General features: G+C 41.0%; 1 protein-coding gene across 1 annotated transcript in view; it reads right to left on the bottom strand.

Annotated features, from left to right (window-relative positions):
* The window catches only part of LOC129768868 (serine/threonine-protein kinase Smg1), a 101290-nt gene extending 88410 nt beyond the window's left edge, over nt 1-12880 (bottom strand). The window contains exons 1-2 of the mRNA XM_055770806.1: nt 12736-12880; nt 11778-12652 (exon numbers count right to left, since the gene is read on the bottom strand). Coding sequence (XP_055626781.1) covers nt 11778-12617 — 840 coding nt within the window. The 5' untranslated portion in view covers nt 12618-12652; nt 12736-12880. The remainder of the gene's footprint in view (nt 1-11777; nt 12653-12735) is intronic.
* Between the last annotated feature and the right edge of the window lie 6081 nt (nt 12881-18961).

The raw sequence follows: 18961 nt of genomic DNA, 5'->3' as shown, positions 1-18961 counted from the left end.
AAAAAGCCGTCAGATAATCGAGAACGATCACAAACACGCAATTGGGACTATTAAACGGAAATCGAAGGCCTCAGTGCGAGATGTGGCTTAAAAGTCGCATACATGTGAGCAAGACTTTCGTGCAGAATACCAAAACTCGAGTTGGACTACGTACATTTAAAGTTTTTTCTTCACTTAAATTCTTTTTATTTCTCAATTTGGTTTACATTATAATATAATACTATATTTCAAGTGATCAACCTAGGGTTCTACATCTTTAAGTTGACATTTAAAGTTCAGAAGTCTCCAAACCAAGACAAGAAACAGAATACGGTCGCAAAAAGCCGTGCCCGGAAGTTGTACGACCAGAAGTTAACGAAACCACACTGCTGCGTAGTGGATGACGAGACATATGTGAAGGCGGACTTGAACCAGATTCCAGGATACCTGTATGAGACTCCCAAGGATAAGTTGGATGTTCCCGAAATCATGTCCAATTCCACCATAAGAACAAACTCTACTATGTTTCAATCGCTATCACAATTTAGATTATCAATACGCGCGTGCTCAATCTAATGTAGATTATTTTCCGTTTTGACGTAGGAGTACCTCTTCCATTTCTGTGCTGGGGTGTAAGTCAATTTTTCGTAGCCGAGAGTGTTACATCTGGAATGCAAGGTTTTGAACGTTAATACCTTAGTTAATGTCTAAGAGTTGTATGCTTGTTACTTATTGGCCCGAAAACCTATTTCAATAGCATAAAAATTGCTTCGAAACCAGTCTATTGAAATCACACAAATCTGCACATAAGAGGATGCTAGCTCGGAAATCCACTCATTTATGATTGTGCTGCGAATGACATATGATCACCGGAACGTGTTTCCCTAACACAAAATTCAAAATCAAGGAGCCTGGGGAAATCCGCATTGTAAATAAATGCGAACCGGTAGTACTTTTATACTCGAATGCTCATTTAAGAACGGGTATATGTTTCCCTAACACAGACTTCTTGTAGCGAGCCGGGTTTCGAAAGCCAACTCGGAACCAACGGCTCGAAGAAGGCTAAGAAGTTAGCTTTCCCACCCGATCCCTCTTAAGCTATTGGCTTAGCCGCCACCTCTTTCGAGGACCAATCGCCGCGTTCGTTGCCCAGCTAGAGGCAACGCCTAAACTGTGACCTTTTATAAGGATCGGAGGGCGATCTAGCTGTGCCAATTCCAGCCAGCGAAGTCTTTCAGAAAACAACCGTAAGGAACTCCAGGAAAATCACCAACAACCAAGAAACACTCCGAATACGACGAAAAACGTTTACAGGTTTTTCTCAACACAGGCAACGCCCAACAACAATCCACCAGACTGGCACGGCCATTTGGGAAACAAAAATGCTGACAACATAAATCCAAACATTAACCTCGAAACACGGATAACGTGAAACCTTAATTAAAAATAAATTGAACTTTTACAGGATCACATATTTTGACGACTTTCACTTCTAAACATTACGAAAAAAGGACAAATTTTCTGCTTTAAGTGGACTGTAGCTCTACATTTGTACATTAATCGTTACAATGATTTTTGTTTAACTAAAGGTACATCAAATGTGCACATGGAAATTCAACTACACAGGGTAACTGGAAAGTGCGGCGAGGACACAAGTTTCCGCACCCACTCCTGCTTTCTCAATGGGGACTTCGCCGGTTGGTATTGTCCAGCGGATCCGTAGAAGGCGCGATGATAACGGCGCTGCCTTTCCCTGGCGTGATTGATTCGCCGAACTTCGCTAGAAAGTAATTCTCCTGTTATTGTAATTATTCAACATTTAGAAACAGTCCCTAAATTACATAATGTATCTACCCGTAGTCGCTTTATTGCTCGTTTACAATATTCGAGCGTTCGTTTAATAAGTCGGAACAATGCTCACACTGAAAAACAATTCAAGTTACGATCACAAAAACTCCACGTTATAAAGGGTGTGTCACATCAAATTGCATCACGGAAAAAACGCTGTAGAAATTTAATTTTTAGGAATTATATCTTCAGCTTTCGCTTATAATCAGATAAGTGTGTATAGATCACGTTGACCATGCTTCATTGTCAATTTTTTGTAAATTTGGAAAAATGTCGTCGAACGAAAAAGAGCGTCATGAATGAATCCTGTGCACTCATTTCGAGAATCCGGAGTTGTCACATCGGGACATCGGTAAGATGCTGGTAATCGTCCAATCCGCGGTCAGCAGAGTACTAAAACGATACTTCGAGAACCTAACCATCGACCGGAAGGTGAAGAACGGCAAAAATGGATGCTCCGTCAGTGAAAAAGATCACAAGCGCGTAGTTAAGCAGTTTAGACGTGATCCGAGAAGTTCGGTCCGGGATGGCGCCAATAAGCTGAATTTGTCAAGTTCATTCGTCCAGCGGACCAAGCAGCGAGAGGGCCTGCGTACATACAAGGTTCAGAAGGCTCCTAACCGCGACGAAAGGCAAAACATGGTGGGGAAGACGCGAGCCCGGAAGCTGTACACCGAAATGCTGACGAAGCCGCATTGCCTGGTAATGGAACCTACGTCAAAGCGGACTTTCGTCAGCTGCCGGGCCTGTTGTTCTTCTCCGCAGAGGACAAATTCAGCGTTCCGGAGGAGATTCGCAAGAAACTATCCAAGTTTGCCAAAAAATACATGGTGTGGCAAACGATCTGCTCTTGCGGAAAGCGGAGCGCCCCCTTCGTGATGACCGGCACGGTAAACGGGCAGGTTTACCTTAAGGAGTGCCTGCAGAAGCGCTTACTACCACTATTGAAGCAGCACGAGGGCCCGACCATCTTCTGGCCGGATCTCGCTTCGTGCCACTATTCAAAGGACGTGTTGGAGTGGTACGAAGCCACCGGGGTCACCTTCGTGCCAAAGGAAATGAACCCGCCCAACGCGCCCATACGTCAACGTCTCCCAATAGAGAAATATTGGGCGATTATGAAGCAGGCCCTCCGGAAGAACCCAAAAGTTGTCAAATCGGAGGCGAACTTCAAGAGAAAATGGATTTCTGTTCAAAAAAAAACTACAACCTGACGTTGTACAGAACCTTATGGACGGGGTAAAGAGGAAGGTGCGAGCATACGGGCTTGGGCTCGAAGTATGAATAAAAAGAAAATGCCGAAAGTTGTTTAATAGTTTTTATTTTACTGTCTAAAATTTTCAAAAGGATCGGTCTACTGGGCGAATTTCTACAGCGTTTTTTCCGTGATGCAATTTGATGTGACACACCCTTTATAAAGGAACTTACAACTCAAAGGCGCGAACAAAAAACACAATGGTTCCGCGACGTCGGACATTTCTTGGAAAAATGGTCGAAGAACATTGTAGTCCTCAGATAAACCGCAGAGTATCTCGCGATTCAGAGCTCAAGCTCTTCCGCCAGACCATTTCCCCAAAGCATCCCCTTGTGTGCATCTTACTTCAACCAACTTCGACCAAGGCGTTCGGCGGTCAACGATTCGATAACACGGAAGAAATTCGTGACGCAGTTACATCGTACATCAAAAAGTTGGACGCTACGCACTTTGCGCTCGGAATAAAAAACTCGTGCCACGCTATGAAAAATGCCTCGATCGTTACGGCGATTATGTAAAAAATAAAACGTAGATTACGAACATCAGCTTGTTTTTTGACCTAACTTTATTTTTCCGCGATTTCTGAGGAACTGAAACTTATTTTTTGAATGACCCTCTTCTTCTTCTTGAATTGCGTTAACGTTCCCTGTGGAATTTTTGCCGTCTCAACGTTCGGATTAACTAGCGTCATTTATTAATATTTAGTTGAGATTTCTTAAGCCAAAGGGGCAAGCTCTAGAATACGCGTGACCACAGTGCAAGACGAAGGAAATTTCTTTGACGAAAAAATCCCCCGGCCAGAACAGGAATCGAACCCGAACACCCAGCATGATAATGTGAGACGCTAACCACTCGGCCACGGGTGCACTTGAATGACCCTCGTAATATCTATATATATAAAAATGGAGTGATGTCTGTCTGTCTGTCTGATTCTTATAGACTCGGAAACTACTGAACCGATCGACATGAAAATTGGTATGTAGGGGTTTTTGGGGCCGGGGAAAGTTTTCGTGATATTTTGAGACCCCTCCCCCCTCTCTTAGAGGGAGCTGCCATACAAATGAAACACAATTTTTTGCATTACTCGAGAATTAATCAAGCAAATGAAACCAAAGTTGGCATGTGAAAGTTTTAGGGTGCAACAAATGTTTCTATGATGGTTAGACAGTCCTTCCCCCACTCAAAGGGGGGGCTGCCATACAAATGAAACACAAATTTCTGCATTACTCGAGAATTAATCAAGCAAATGAAACCAAATTTGGCATGTGGAGGTTTCAGGATGCAATAAATGTTTCTATGGTGTTATGATACTCCTTCCCCCTCTCTTAGAGGGGGCTACCGTACAAATGAAGCACAAATTTTTGCATAACCCGAGAATTAATCAAGCAAATTAAATCAAATTAGGCATATGGAAACTTTAGGGTGCAATGAATGTTTCTATGGTGGTTAGATACCCCTCCCCCCTCTCTTAGGGGTGGCTGCCATACAAATAAAACACAAATGCATTACTCGAGAATTAATCAAGTAAATGGGCGGGACGAAGTTTGCCGGGTTAGCTAGTACAAATATACAAATAATTGACCCGTCGTTCGATTTTTGAAGAGAACGAATTAATTTACGTTGTTAAATGACAGATGGCGTTAAGTTCGCTTCATCGAACTTTCATCCACACATGCACCAATAACCTCAAAAGCCATGCGTGTTGCCGGCGAGCTGGAAGACTTTTTTAATATATATAATGAATTATTAAAATTCTTCATATCATACATGTTCGGATTGCAAGGTGACGATCACGTTATTGTATCAATCCTAATAAAACACCGACTGGAGAACACGTGTACACATTCAATGCATATGTTGTTCACAACATTGCTGGAGTCATGTTAGGCGACTGCACAGTGATACGAGAAATTGTAATTCGAAAAAGAAACAATAAATTCGAGTTCATCGTTGACACACACCTTTCAAACGACGCTCTCCATCTTCGTCTGCAATGGTTCTAACGTTACTAATGTTCCTAACGTTCGCCATCTCAACGTAGAATTACTTGGAAACGATAGAGAGGTAGAGAGCGTAGAGAGAACGACTGCGATTATAGACAATCAGAAACGATATGAGGAAAAATACACTCACTTGCTAGACGCTATCATGAGCATCGCCGACACAGCCTTTGCTATTTCCAGGCCCAAACGCATGCATTGTCATGATATTACAGTATCTGTGTTTAAACAAAAAAAAATGTAAGGGGGCTAGGTCTAGGACACGACCGCATATTTTCGACGTAGAACTACGCAATTATATTATGCAATCCACTTGTTTAACACTTCGAATATTATTTTAGCATGCATCGAAATTTATGTAATAGAGTATGTTCTTCGTTACAAATAAATTTGATGAACGTCCTTTTACATTTGATATGAGGATTCTCAGTTTAAATATACGTTTTATGGAAACATATTCCGGTCTGCACAATGACGAGCGAGTACAAAAGTGCTCAACACCAAAAAAATACCGCCGAATTGCATGTATTTGCAAAGCGGATTCTCCCAGGCACAGCAATTTTGAAGTCCGCGTTAGGGAAACACAGCTCGGTGGGAACAAAAATACCCTCGACTTGCATGTATATTTGCATAGCGAATTTCCACAGGTACATCGATTTTGAAGTCTGTGTTGGGAAACCGTAAATCGGGCCAATCAAAACTAGGCACTTAGGGCGTTAAAATAACGCTTGACATTCTACAGTTATTCAATTGTTCATCTCATGAAAAATAATATTTTATTAATTGTGATAGACGCGTAAAAATATTTCCCATCAATTGATGCACACCTTTTTCCGATCTGTTAAGAAATGTTCGAGTTATAAGCATTCGAAATACGGATAGGGTTAGCACACTAATCGGCAGAACAAATGTATGAGAAAAAGAAAGTTCTTCCAGTTTTCATGTATTAAAACCGTTTAGAGATTAGCGAATTGTAATGTATAGCATATCAAAAAAAACTTAGAGAATTTCCAATTCGATTGGTATGCAAATCATGACAATTCGTTCACAGTGAAAATAGTTATTAACGTTAACTTTATTTTATAAAACCGTGACCTATATTCTGATTTGGCACCCTTCCTGAAAGACGTAGTTCTACGTCAAAAAATTAATGAAATGTAGAATGAGTTTCATTACAACATTACACGTACTCGGTACCTTGCTGGATGTATTCGATTGGATAGCAAAAGTGAGGATTTCCTCATATGCACATTTTTAATCTGGATAGTCGACAAAATTCGCCCTGAGGAAATCGATAGTGTAATTCCTTCAAGAATTCCAGACACGTCTATTGATCAACTACTGATCCGTATTCTGAAATCCGATCGAGTCAAAATTACCCCAGTCGATTGCAAAATCGCATTCTATCATCCGTTCGACTTCGATTGTGCAAATGTGGCAACCTTAAAACGCAATGCGATTTAGACGTCATTGAGACGTCGTGTTCCATGTAAAAATCGCTATATTCCTCGGTATGTCATACACAAGTTAAACACACTTACAGTAGATTAGTTTTAACGTAGAACTACGTCTTTCATTAAGGGTGCCAACCAGAAAACAGGTCGCGTTTTTATGAAATAAAGTTAACGTGAATAACTATTTTTGTCACGAAAGGATTTTGGCGATTAACATACCAAACGAAACGGAAATTCCCTAAGATTTGTTCGATATGCTATACATTACGATCCCCTGGCGTGTAAATGGTTAAAATTCATGAAAACTATAAGCGTTTCAATTTCCCCATACATTTGCTCAGTCCATTTGTGTGCTTTTCCGAACAGAGCTGGCAATAACGGGCAACTTATCGCCGAGCTACGATGGAGAATTCATAAGATTTAAAGTTCCCGTGAACAAAGGAAAAGAAGAAAAAGAATGAAGGGGAATACTTGCCTAGAGTATAAACAGTGGATCTCACTGAGTCTAGCTTTCAGTCACGTTCTGTATTCAAGGCAATGAACATCGCTTGTGCGTCATCGGATGTCTTCATTTCGGATTGAGCTGTGCGACCAAATTACTAACTCGCTGATGTCTCTGGCAATCATTGCAACAAACTGACGCCATTGCATTAAGGCTCTGAACTACACAATTGTGTGGGGAATCATCAAGCTAGGCTATCGTCGGCCCATCAAGAAAATAAATGCTCTGGAATTTTGGTTTCGCAAACTCTCTCCACAAAGGATGACAGCTAAGCTAATCTAGACTGACAATATAAACAGAAAGGGCTTTTGTTGAAAAAAATGCAAACCGGAGATAAGTGTGGGTACATTTAGTTGCTTCAAGCCATCGATATATGGATATCTGTGCGCGTACGTGCGTGTTTCATAACCCTTATGTAAAAATAGTGAACCTTTGCTACACTGAAACCCGGGGCTCTGGCAACCCTATCCCATCCAATGCAAATTGAGCGTAGGCAGCATAAAACAGGGCTCGCGCTTAGGGGGCTCACGTATTGTTTAATGTTTGGAGTCATATATGTTAATATTTGATTACATTGGATAGTTTCCTTTGGCAAGCGATGTTTGGATACCCATCCGGTAACTTTCTTGACGATTTGCAATTAAAATCACAGCTGAAGAATCCCGCGGAGCACTTCATTTTAAATTTTAGGTAATGATTTCTATGCTCATGATTTTCTATGCTGGCTACTAAAAGGCAATCCCTTGCTGAAACTCCATTTGTATTTGCTCCCGTGTGCATTTGGGGAATACCAAACATCTTGAATGTCGTACTGGAATGTCAAAAGTTATTTGGGTTCGCCAGTCGCAAAACTGCCTCCGACTAGGATTGCTTTTGCGCTAATCTTGATCATAATGAAGCAATGCTACTCTTTTCGAGGTTGTTTAGATTAACAGTAAGAGTTTATTTCGCTTATTTAGTCACCAAGAAAGTAAATTTCGTTCTGTAATTTTGTATGTGACTTGGTTTCGCTTGCCAGTAGCAAAACTTTCTCCACTAAGGATGACAGCTGCGCTTATCTTGAGCATGAAGAAGTAATGTAACTTTTCTCGAGACCAGTAATACTAACAAAAGCGTTTTTTTTTGATAATAATGCAAAATGATGAGAAGTGTGTATAGTCTTAGTAGCTTCAAGCCACCAATGTATGGCTCTGTATGCATGCTATGGCGAACGCTTGTTTGGCGCTTAGTTTACGTTGTGAGAACGCTGAGGCGATACTAAATCACATGTAGCATGCTGACATGACATTCTACCAAACAGTTATTTCTAAAATCTCACAGCATTATAAAATGGATTCCGAAGTTATAAACATGCGACTTATATAAAATAACAGAGTAGTTCTACATCAACAATGCGGTCGTATCTTGGACACAACCTCCTATATTTTTTTTATTTAATAACCAATAAATTCACTACAAATAATGTTTATGGCAGAACAACGTTTGCCGGACCAGCTAGTAATAATAAAAAAATATTATTCGACAGTTTTATTTTAATACTTGTACCCATATGGAAAGTCATATTCCTCTATTAAGTAGAATACACGATACGGAAAAAAGTATATTTTCATTTATAATTTTTATTCTAAAAGTGCATTTCATCCACCTGCAAATTAAATTTTTCGATTTTCGTATCACACTAGTAAAAATAAATTTCTAAATTTCGCGAATTGGATAAATGAACAATGAAGATAATGCTACAAGTTCCTCTCACTCCAAAATTTTACTTCAAGGATGACGGATTTACATTTGCTAGATTTTATATGTGTAATGTCTCGAAGCTGAATCCATTCATTATTCTCGAATCACAGGAAATCATCAAAGTGAAGAGTTAATTCTGATGAAGAAATGAGGCGGTACAAATGAGTTATGGTGGAAGTGTCACATAATTTAATCGAAAATCTTAAAACGGATTGCATGTCCATTGCGTTTATGAAACGACTCGATTCTCAAACGCAACGATGATTTCTGGAGTCTGGCGGATGTGCCATCCCATCAGCTAAACTTACCGGATATTGCATCTATAGATTTTGTCACAGTTTCAGCTCTGTGAAGTTCACTCAAGGGCAAGAGCTTCGACTCTATTGACAGCATAAAAAATAGCTTGATTGGTTTTTGAAGAGAAAGCAAATGTATTCTGGGGGGAAATGGTAGGAAAAAGCTTAAAAATTCTGCGTAAAAAGATGGCGAAAGATTGTGAAACAAAGCTGTGTATACACAATTAAATAAATGTATATCTGCCCATAAAGATGATACTTGTAAGGTACAGCGTGAACATTTCAGTGCAAGTATTGGAATTTGAATATATTCGGTTGGGGAATATTTTTTTGTATTTTTTTAAATCCTTCTTTTTAAATTTTTATTTCAGTGCAATATACTAAATTAAGATCTCTAATGTCAACAAATTGACCGTTTGAAACTAGCTACTGACCAGAAACGTCAAAAATTGGCCAACAGAAGAGGTGTTGTGTTTCATCAGGACAAAGCAAGGCCAGACAATTCCAAGAGCTTGATTGAGATCCACCATATAGTCCGGACCAGGAACCAAGCGATTACCACCTTTTCCTCGCATCGTGAAATTTTCAGAGTGATAAGAAATTGGGATCAAGGGAAGATTGTAAAAATCTATTGCTAGATTTTTTCGCCAATAAGGACCAAGACTTCTATGATAGAGACATTATGAAGCCACCTTCAGAATGGCAACAAATTTTACAACAATCCGATGCATATTTGACCCAAATCGGACAATCCGAAGCATATTAAAAATAGTTTTGAATTTCCCCAAAAGATAATGGATAACTTTTTACCCAACTTAATATAACTTATTAGTTCTCGAGAAGGAATCATTATTCTCGCTATGTTGTTTTAGATTTTACAAACTACTAATTATTAACGGCCACTTGAAAACATATTTTATTGGTTGTCCGTCGTCTGCTTTTAAAAATAAAGCACGTGGTGGTGAAAAGTTTGGCCACCCCTGCTATAGCAAATATAGCATCAGATTCATCAGTTCCACAAAATTTGGCCGCAAAGCAAAAAGCCGTATAAGGAATCAATTATTCGAATACAAATTCAATCGGATCGGTTCCAAATTTAATTAATATGTAACATGGTTTATCATTCAAAATGCATGTTTTTATTTCTTTTAAATCAAAAATACATACATAACATCCCAAACCGATATAGTGGTTCTGTATATCGACATCGAAAAATGTTTTTTTTGCCGTTATAGCGAATCATTTTAGGCCGTAGGTCGAAAACGTGTCTTAATTGAAGAGGGCCGTTATTGCGAAATGCAGTATAAAGAGCGGCCGTATAGCGAGGTATGGGTGTATAACGAGAGACTGACTAACTGACTAACGTCAACTTTCGGGTGAGAGTTTTCTTTAGATGTTGAAACAGAGGAACTTGTATCAGAGGTGGAAGTGTTCAAGACGCAGATGAAGGACTTTAGGCATCTTGAACATTATTTTCAGATATTCTTTCGAAGCATTTCATCCTAACATCGAGACGGCGCTACGAATTTTACTGATGCTTCCAGTTACAGTGGCATCGTGTGAACACAGTTTCAGCAAGCTCAAATTGATTAAAAATTATCTATTATTGATTATTCATCATCTAAAATAAACCAAGACCGACCTAATGACTTGGAAATACATTCGATCGAGAAAGAATTACTAATAGCTTGATTTAGATGCAATTGTGAATCATTTTGCTTCAGCTAAAGTGTCCAAGACAAAAATTTGAATCGAGAATAAGCGAAGCTGGTAATGATATTTCTAGATAAACTGTTCATAGTGAACATTGGTATAAATATCACAATTTCAATTTCTACCCTCACTACGCCGCTGGTAGAAAATGAATGGCGAATTAGTAATATTCACCACAAAATTGGACATGTATACTAATTATTTCTCTTAGTGTATGTATTCATATGTTTTTGAAAAGTATTAAGGCTCGTTTCCAAATCTTGTTTAGCTTTTTCAAATGCGATGTTCATCTGCAGAGCAACCGTACCACGAATATTGGTTATTGTCTCTGCTATGAAATCTTTCAAAAAAGAAATTCCATTAACCAAATCACATTGTGACTCACGTTTACTTGCAGACAAGCACTCATTACACATAAACCGCACATTCACATTATCGTTGATCAGCTTTGCTGCTGCGTTAGTCAGATTTGTGCAATGCCTGTGAATATGAGCGCCACAACTTCCAACACACGCAACCGGATCATCGCTGATAACAATTCCTTCGTCACACACCACATTCATCCGTTAAGCTAAGCACTATATGTGTAGCGAATTACAGACAACAATAGGTGATCTATGATACCAGCAACAATATTCTATCAACAGCAGCTTTCGGTTATGGCGCTTACTGCTGTTTTTAAGGATAATGTTGAAAATAGATATCTGTTGAGGTGGCAACTTTTATTTGTCTCTTGCAGTATCAAATACGCTTTCATCTCGTATCAACGACACAAAACACAATGAACTGCAATTTTCGCCATTACTAGAGGCGAATGAACTGAAAAGTTTAAAGCCTCTTTAAACCAACATCATCATCATCATTTCGCCATTACATATGCAAACAACGAGCCAACAACAATGCAATAGATAACTGAGTGCCCGTGCCAACAATAAAATTTCTATCTATTGTATTTCGGCTACGGTAGATGTAAGTACCAAACATACATACCTTTGAGCAGTGACCTTTCACCTCCGGATTTTGATCTGTTTCCAAATGCCAACCCACCACGATATCAACGATATCGGTAAAGTGCTTCTTAAAACAATTCGGGTACCTGGTGCAAACCTCCACAACGACATCCGTAACCACGATAAACGTTTCAACCGTGTCGGCGGCCTCCAAAAAATCCTTCAACATTTCCATGAGCCGCGGGGCGTAATCACGCAACTCGCCGTTTACGTCCATCAGAAGGGTCTTCTTCAGCGCTTTCATCATGGCACGTTTCAGCTTTTTCGAGTATTTGTAGTATTTCATGATCCACGCCCGGTACGAGCCGAAATCAGCTCGCGCAACAAAGCCCATCATGCCAAACACATCAGCGGCCGCATCGCAGCACTCTGCCGGACCGTTCTCCAGCACGGACATAATGCCGTCGGCAAGGATGTCAAACGATTTGCGTATGTACACGGCATTGCACTGTTCCAGAATCACCAGCCCCAACTTGTTGCACAAATCGAGACACACTTTCGCGTCCGTTTCCTGGCACAATCTTCGCAAGAGTTTCGAAATTCTCATATCCTCCGGGAGGTTAGCCTGGAGTTGTTTATTCAGCTCCTGAGAGTATAAGCTCACGCTGGAGGATTCATTGGAATGTTTCTGGCTATCTTTCCTCTTGGATATGGTTCGAGAATTTTGATATCGTTTGCCGCTACGATTGCTTCCTCCTCCGCCACCGCCGGCGTTGTTTTCATTCTTTTCCAGCGAAAATTCATTTCTCGATTTCCTTACAATGATCTTTACATCACTGTTTTCATTGCCTTTGCGATCGAACGATGCAACACTTTCCATCTTCAATGTTCGCGAAATCAAACCATTAGCATCTCCTGGGATGAATAGAATCAAAACAAAAACAAAGGATGGATGGTTAAAATCAGCGCAATCAATCACAATAAACGCTATAACTTACATTGACAGCATTCAACTCGATAGGATGAAATCTCGACAGCCCTCCGAATATTTATAAATCTATAGAAATTTAGTTTCTGCTCGGAAGCTCAAGTTATTTATTTCTGAAAAATCGTTTACTATCAGGCTCGAAATGAAAGATTGACAAATGTGCGGAGAAATATCGAATTTGACAGCTCAGAAGATTTGTTAAGGCAGGTAGGGCAAATCGTTATGAAGCGAACGAGGGGCTCGATATGAAAAACAAAAAATATCGAAAAGAGCGAAAAAAAAGTAGAAGGATCTGTGCCAAGGCAGTGAAATGGAAAGATCAATGGTGTAATCACTATCAGATTAGAAGCAGGGGTATGACTAAAACGTCAAATCCCTCATATTGCCAATGTACCCAATATTGCTGCGGTTTACTGACATTTTGGTTCTGACGATTACTGTTGTTTACAACACGGTCCGGTTTTATAGTTAAATAGTGGCTAACTTTAAACTCCATGTTGAATCTGAACACCTCCATGTGAAACCGAAATATGAAAATCGCTAAAGCAGTTAGAAATAAAGCAGCGCAATTTCCGTGATTTCAACGATTTCAATCCTCGCAAATGGTATGTTGGTAAACAAATGACGCCATATTGATTTTGACTTTGGGTAGCCTATATTCAATTGATGTCTAGCCCCTGATTAGAAGGCTTGTTTTACAATGTTAAGGTATGAGAGAAAATTTCTATATCATGTTATTTAATTACAGTTTTGCCTCTAATTGGAAAAACCGAAGCACCACTCAGTGTAACATTAGGCCGAGGAGAACGGGATGCGAGCGCGGGCTCGTTTGCGCGAAGCATTTTCGTTCACGAATGCGGAAATCAAATGCAAACCGCCCGGACCTGGACCTGGTCATGCGGAGTCAATGAACTATCAGTCAGATGTTTCTCTGATCAAAAAAAATAACGTTTATTTACATTTCTGTCCGAAGTAGAATTTTACTCGAGAAAGTAGTCAGTGTGATTAAAAATGCGTTGTGAAAGACTGTCCGAATACGAGTAAAAATACTCGCGTAAGTTTCCATCGTTTCCTCTCGGATGCGTTCTTACAAATTCACTGGGTCAGTTTTCTTGGAGACGACAAACTTATTCCGAACAAGGGCTCCCGTGTCTGTTGCGCCAGTTCAACCGAAAAAAGAACTCGTTGAAACTTCGAAATGCCTTTCCAACAATTAGGCCGATTGTCGAGCAAGTGGACTACGTCCATCACCAACTCTTAGAGCAGATTGTTTCGTCGCTATTATTCATAACTACGCGGATTTCATTCGGGAAGATCCTAATCCATAGAGTGACGACAACATCGTAGAATCTGTTAATTATCCGGGAAAAACAGCGTTTTTCGTGAATCGAGTGGAAGCACGAGGTATTTTTGCAAGCGGAAGCCTATCGGGACGGTCCACATACACCCAGGTTTTTTTACGCGGTTTTTTGCACGGTTTTTTAAAGAGGTTTTTTTACGCGGATTTTTCAACTAACGCGGTTCTTTTTACGCGGTACCCGCGTGAAAACAGACCAGTGCAACATCACGTCTCCCCCTCAGCTCACATTTTTCTCTTATGCTCCCTCAGAGCATATTACGGTAATTAGTGCTTGTAACGGAGCTTAGCGCTTATGAAGGAAATAAGTGCCGCACCTAATCACGATTCTTACGTTGATTTTAGGTGTTAGGTAACGGGTAGCTCAGCGGGCTGTACAACGGGACGGGGTTTTTACGGGCAGCGATTCGTGGATGGATTTCCCTGTCTACTTAGCTCTGGGCGGTCCAACAGTGGTACTGTACGTGCATCGGCAGTAGAGTGTACAAATCACAAGGGAATCTTCTAGCAACAGCAGATGACCTCATTCGTGAGGAAAACCGAACTATAGCTAGCAGTAACCAGCGAAATTGCAGGAAAAAACTACTAGTTTTCGGAAGCGAGCAACACTCAACTTTTTACTTCTGTTCTACGTAAGGATAGTCCCATTTTATATCTATCATTAGGTAACATGGTTTTTTTCCGCGGATTTTTCAATTAACGCGATTTTTATACGCGGATTTTCGAATTAACATGGTTTTTTACGCGGATTTTCCAAATAACGCGGTTTTTTACGAGGTACGTATCCCTCGGTGTATGTGTATGTGCGGATTATTCGACGGGGTTAAACGCAGCACTAGAGCCGAACTGCTATCCGCTCCCTCTGCCTGAAGATATCTTAACAAAGATGGCCAACTGCCGTTACCTTAGTGTACTGTCGGACGTCTACCTTCAGGTCCAGGTCGATGAGGTAAGCCAACCATTTCTTACGATCAACACGCATAAAGGTTCACCAGACTGTCGCCAAGCGTCAAACTAGCTTCGGGAGCGTTCCAGCAAATAATGGATATCATGCTCGCTGGTCTGGAGTGCACCTCTGGTTATCTGGATGACATCGGAACCTCTATCGAGTCCTCGCCCGACTGCCGGATTTCGGGTTCACCGTACGCATTGAAAAGTGCAGGTACAACAAATCTCGATGGAGCTGGCATTCGACCAGACTCGGAGAAGGAAGCAGCAATTACCAACATGCCACCCACGCACGACATTTCCCCACTTCACTCGTAGCTGGGTGCCATTAATTGTTATGGCAAATATGGGAAGGAAATTCGCAGTGACGCCGTTTCATAGAATGATGTTCGGTCGTCGTTTACTTTGGATACCGATCACAAACCGCTCCTGTAGATACTTGGCTCAAAGAAAGGTATTCCCACATACACCGCTAACAGACTCCAGCGGTGGACCCTAACCTTTTTCCTCTACGACTTCGAAATCCGTTACATCTCTACCGATAGCTTCGATCACGCGGACATACTCTCCAGACTCACCAACCGTCACGTGCGACCAAAAGAGGAATACGTGATCACCAATCTCGAACAGCATTCCCACCGTCATCAAAAAGTCGCTGAAGGTTTTCCCGGTTCAAGAAGCGTGTTCTTCAACAGCTGCATAAAGAACATCCCGGAGTTGAACGAATGCGCTCCATCGCTCGTCAATATTGTCGCTTCATGCAACGAGTGTGCCAATGTAGCCAAGACAGACCGGAAGACTACTATGGAATCCTGGTTCACACTGGAGAAGCCGTGGCAATGGCTTCATCTTGATTGCGCCGGTCCACACTGGATGGGAACTATTTTCTCATTCTGGTGAATTCGTTCCAAAAACCAAATGGCCAGAAGTCGTGCGAACTAAGGAAATCACCACCACAGCAATCTTGCGAATCCTTCGTGGCTTCTTCACAAGATACGGTCAATCGGAAACATAGGACACAACTCGCCAGCGACCCGTTCGAATCATACTGCGGCACGTCGTTCACTTTAGCACCTTAGCCCTTAGCACGCAACAGCAGCAACCAATTCTTACTCGCCAGTCTTCGAGATTTCGGAGGCAGCCTGCGATGTACACTCCATATCATCATTATTGAAAAGGGGAAAAGGGGGTATCATCTATTAAATATGTATTTTTAACACTAATCACGATTTACTCATTACCAAATCATATATCGCAAAAGGTAGCTTTTCAAGTTCCACAACTCCTCAGTAAAGTGTTCAATGAAGGTCAGATTCAGATGACGCGATAGCCGAAGTATGTCCATTTAAGTACACTATGATCAGAAAGTACCGAGAATTTTTTATTTAAACCTACCGTGCATGCGGGAACCGGTGTATTTTTTCTCTTATGTTGGGTCGACATTAAGACGCACTTCTGTCAAGTTTTAGTGCCATCCGACCATTAGTGTCTGCCTGTTCGTCACAATCGGCCGGAATTGTGAGCCGACAACTCCTGGATTTTGCATGATGATAATGCGCCATCGCACCGAGCCCGAATTGTACTGAATTATTTAATCAAACATCAAGTAAATACCATCGAGCAAGCACCGTGTTCACATGATATGGTCCCGTGCGATTTTTTTTTGTTCAGTCGATCTAGGAGATCAAAGATAATGCGACGAGGGAACTAAAGGCCATCCCTTCGTCGGCCTGCCAGAGATGCATGGAGGACTGGGTCAAGTGTTGGCCCTTGTGTGTTGCTTCAGATGGATCATATTTTGAAGGAGATAAAATAAGCTTGCCTGAAATTTAATTTTATTTTGTTTTATTTGAATATTCCCGGTATTTTCTGATCCTGGTATATCATGAGGTTGCAAAGGTTTTTACCAGCCGGGTGCTATGATTGATGCTAGGATCGTTAGCAAAATCTCAAGCAGAACTGTCAGTGGGATACCCAATTCATAAGAAAACAAAGGGAAAATGTCAGTGGGATACCCGATATGTTGGCTCCTGTTAGTTCAATGGGGGTTCTCTAAAGACGTCACCCGGCTGGTTATTACTCATCTGTGCGTTGGTGGTACTGTACGAACGAGAACATGGTGCGTGCATCCAATGTGGTCACAGATGTTGGAAGCAAGGCGGAACAGCCTGTGTGAGAGGGGCATACGATCAAGCGCATGATTCGGTACCGAGTGGCCTGCGTAAGAGAGGTACGATGGCACGCATAGAGGCTGCATGCGATATGCTCACCGAAGTCTCGTAAGCCTGCATGACGGTCTCATACATATGCGTAAGAACACAGTGTACGGCTCTCCCGCGCGGATTTTGCATTGATAGGCCGCCGCGGAGCCTCGATAATGGAATGATAATGAGATAAAACACACAAGGCGGAGCGAGTACGGCTGGTTCTAAAGTCACTGTTGTTAGGTTCGTCATTCTCTGCGGTGGATCGATGGAGATGATGCGCTGAACGGTTTTGTGATAGTATTAGTGTTTATGCGGTGCACATGAAGCAAGGCAATAATAAATGTACTATCGGTGAGCCAAAATAACGTGAAAATAACTCTGCGGTCATGTAGCTGCGAATTCTCGAATATCACCCAAATTATCGTGAAATGCAATATTTCAGACATTTGTGATCAACTTCTCTATCCCTCTCGCTCAGGTAAACATCCCTTTTCCGTTTTCCACCATTCTGTCTTTATATACCTTCCCTCTAATCAGCTTACTGTCCAAACAGTTGTACCTTGTACCATAGACTCGTCTTGCATCCGTCTATAAAAATATAATAATTCACATTGACGGCGGAATGGTGTCGACATCTGGATACGAGATTAGTTTGTATGAGGCCAACTCTTCTCTTTCAGATTAATCGGCCCTAAAGCAGTTTTAAATTACTAAAATTTGTATGAATTTTTTTTTCTTGGCGTTATTTACCTATTAGAAGAACGTTGTTCTGACCCTAATTTTAACTTTTTTCATTAATTTTCAGACATCCTCACCAAAACTTACTATTATAATATAAAATTATCGTTAGACACAATTTTTGTATGATATTTTTTCACTACTTGCAAGCAAAAGTGATTATGATTTACATAGAGTACTAATTTGATTTGGGAACAATAATTTTAATTCATAATTTTTTTTAAAGGTGTGCTCATTTCTTCTGCAAACCCATATTGTCATGCCTACTCCCCCATTTCGTAATACGAAGCTCAATGCCGTCAACGCGGATGGCAGCTAGTGAAGCCGTCGAAAGCCGCTGAATATGTTTTTCATCGAGCTCCTGCTGCGACTTGTCATTGCGAGAATCGCACGGGAGAGCCGTCTAGTGTGTTTCCACCGAGTTGCCTGCTTAGGCGTCGTGCACAAATTACGTAACGCTAAAAATCCGGATTTTGAACCCCCTCCCCCCTTGAGTAATGCAATTTCCTATCTCTAATACACAGAAAGTAACGCAATCTCGACACTCCCCCCCCCCTTTTCACGTTACGTAATTTGTGTACGACGCCTTATGTTAGCCATAGCGATAGCGCATGATGGACGCAGTTCGGTATTCTCAGAGGACGCTAAGCGGCCATCTTTTTGTAGCCAGCATAGAAAATCATGAGTATAAACTGTAGTGTATTTACACCAGTGTGTTACCGCTATAAAAAATTATAGCATCTAGGTTAGTCAATCAATCCCGATTTGTAATCGGCCTCTTTCGTACCCGAACGACAAGCAGAGCAGACGTCTCGTAAAACTTAAAAAGAAACGGTTGATATAATAAATATTGTCTAACGAGTATCGTGCGCGTTTTACTCCGCCCAAACATTTCAAGTTGGCGACGAGGATGGGATTCTACAGTCGTAAAAAAAAAAAAAAAAAAAAAAAAAAAGGGTTGCTCATAACCTGTAAGGTATTCGTCG

The sequence above is a fragment of the Toxorhynchites rutilus genome, chromosome 1, assembly GCF_029784135.1.
Source record: "Toxorhynchites rutilus septentrionalis strain SRP chromosome 1, ASM2978413v1, whole genome shotgun sequence".
NCBI lineage: Eukaryota > Metazoa > Arthropoda > Insecta > Diptera > Culicidae > Toxorhynchites > Toxorhynchites rutilus.
Note: the sequence above shows the minus strand (reverse complement) of the source record. Positions and strands in the feature narration are given on the sequence as shown.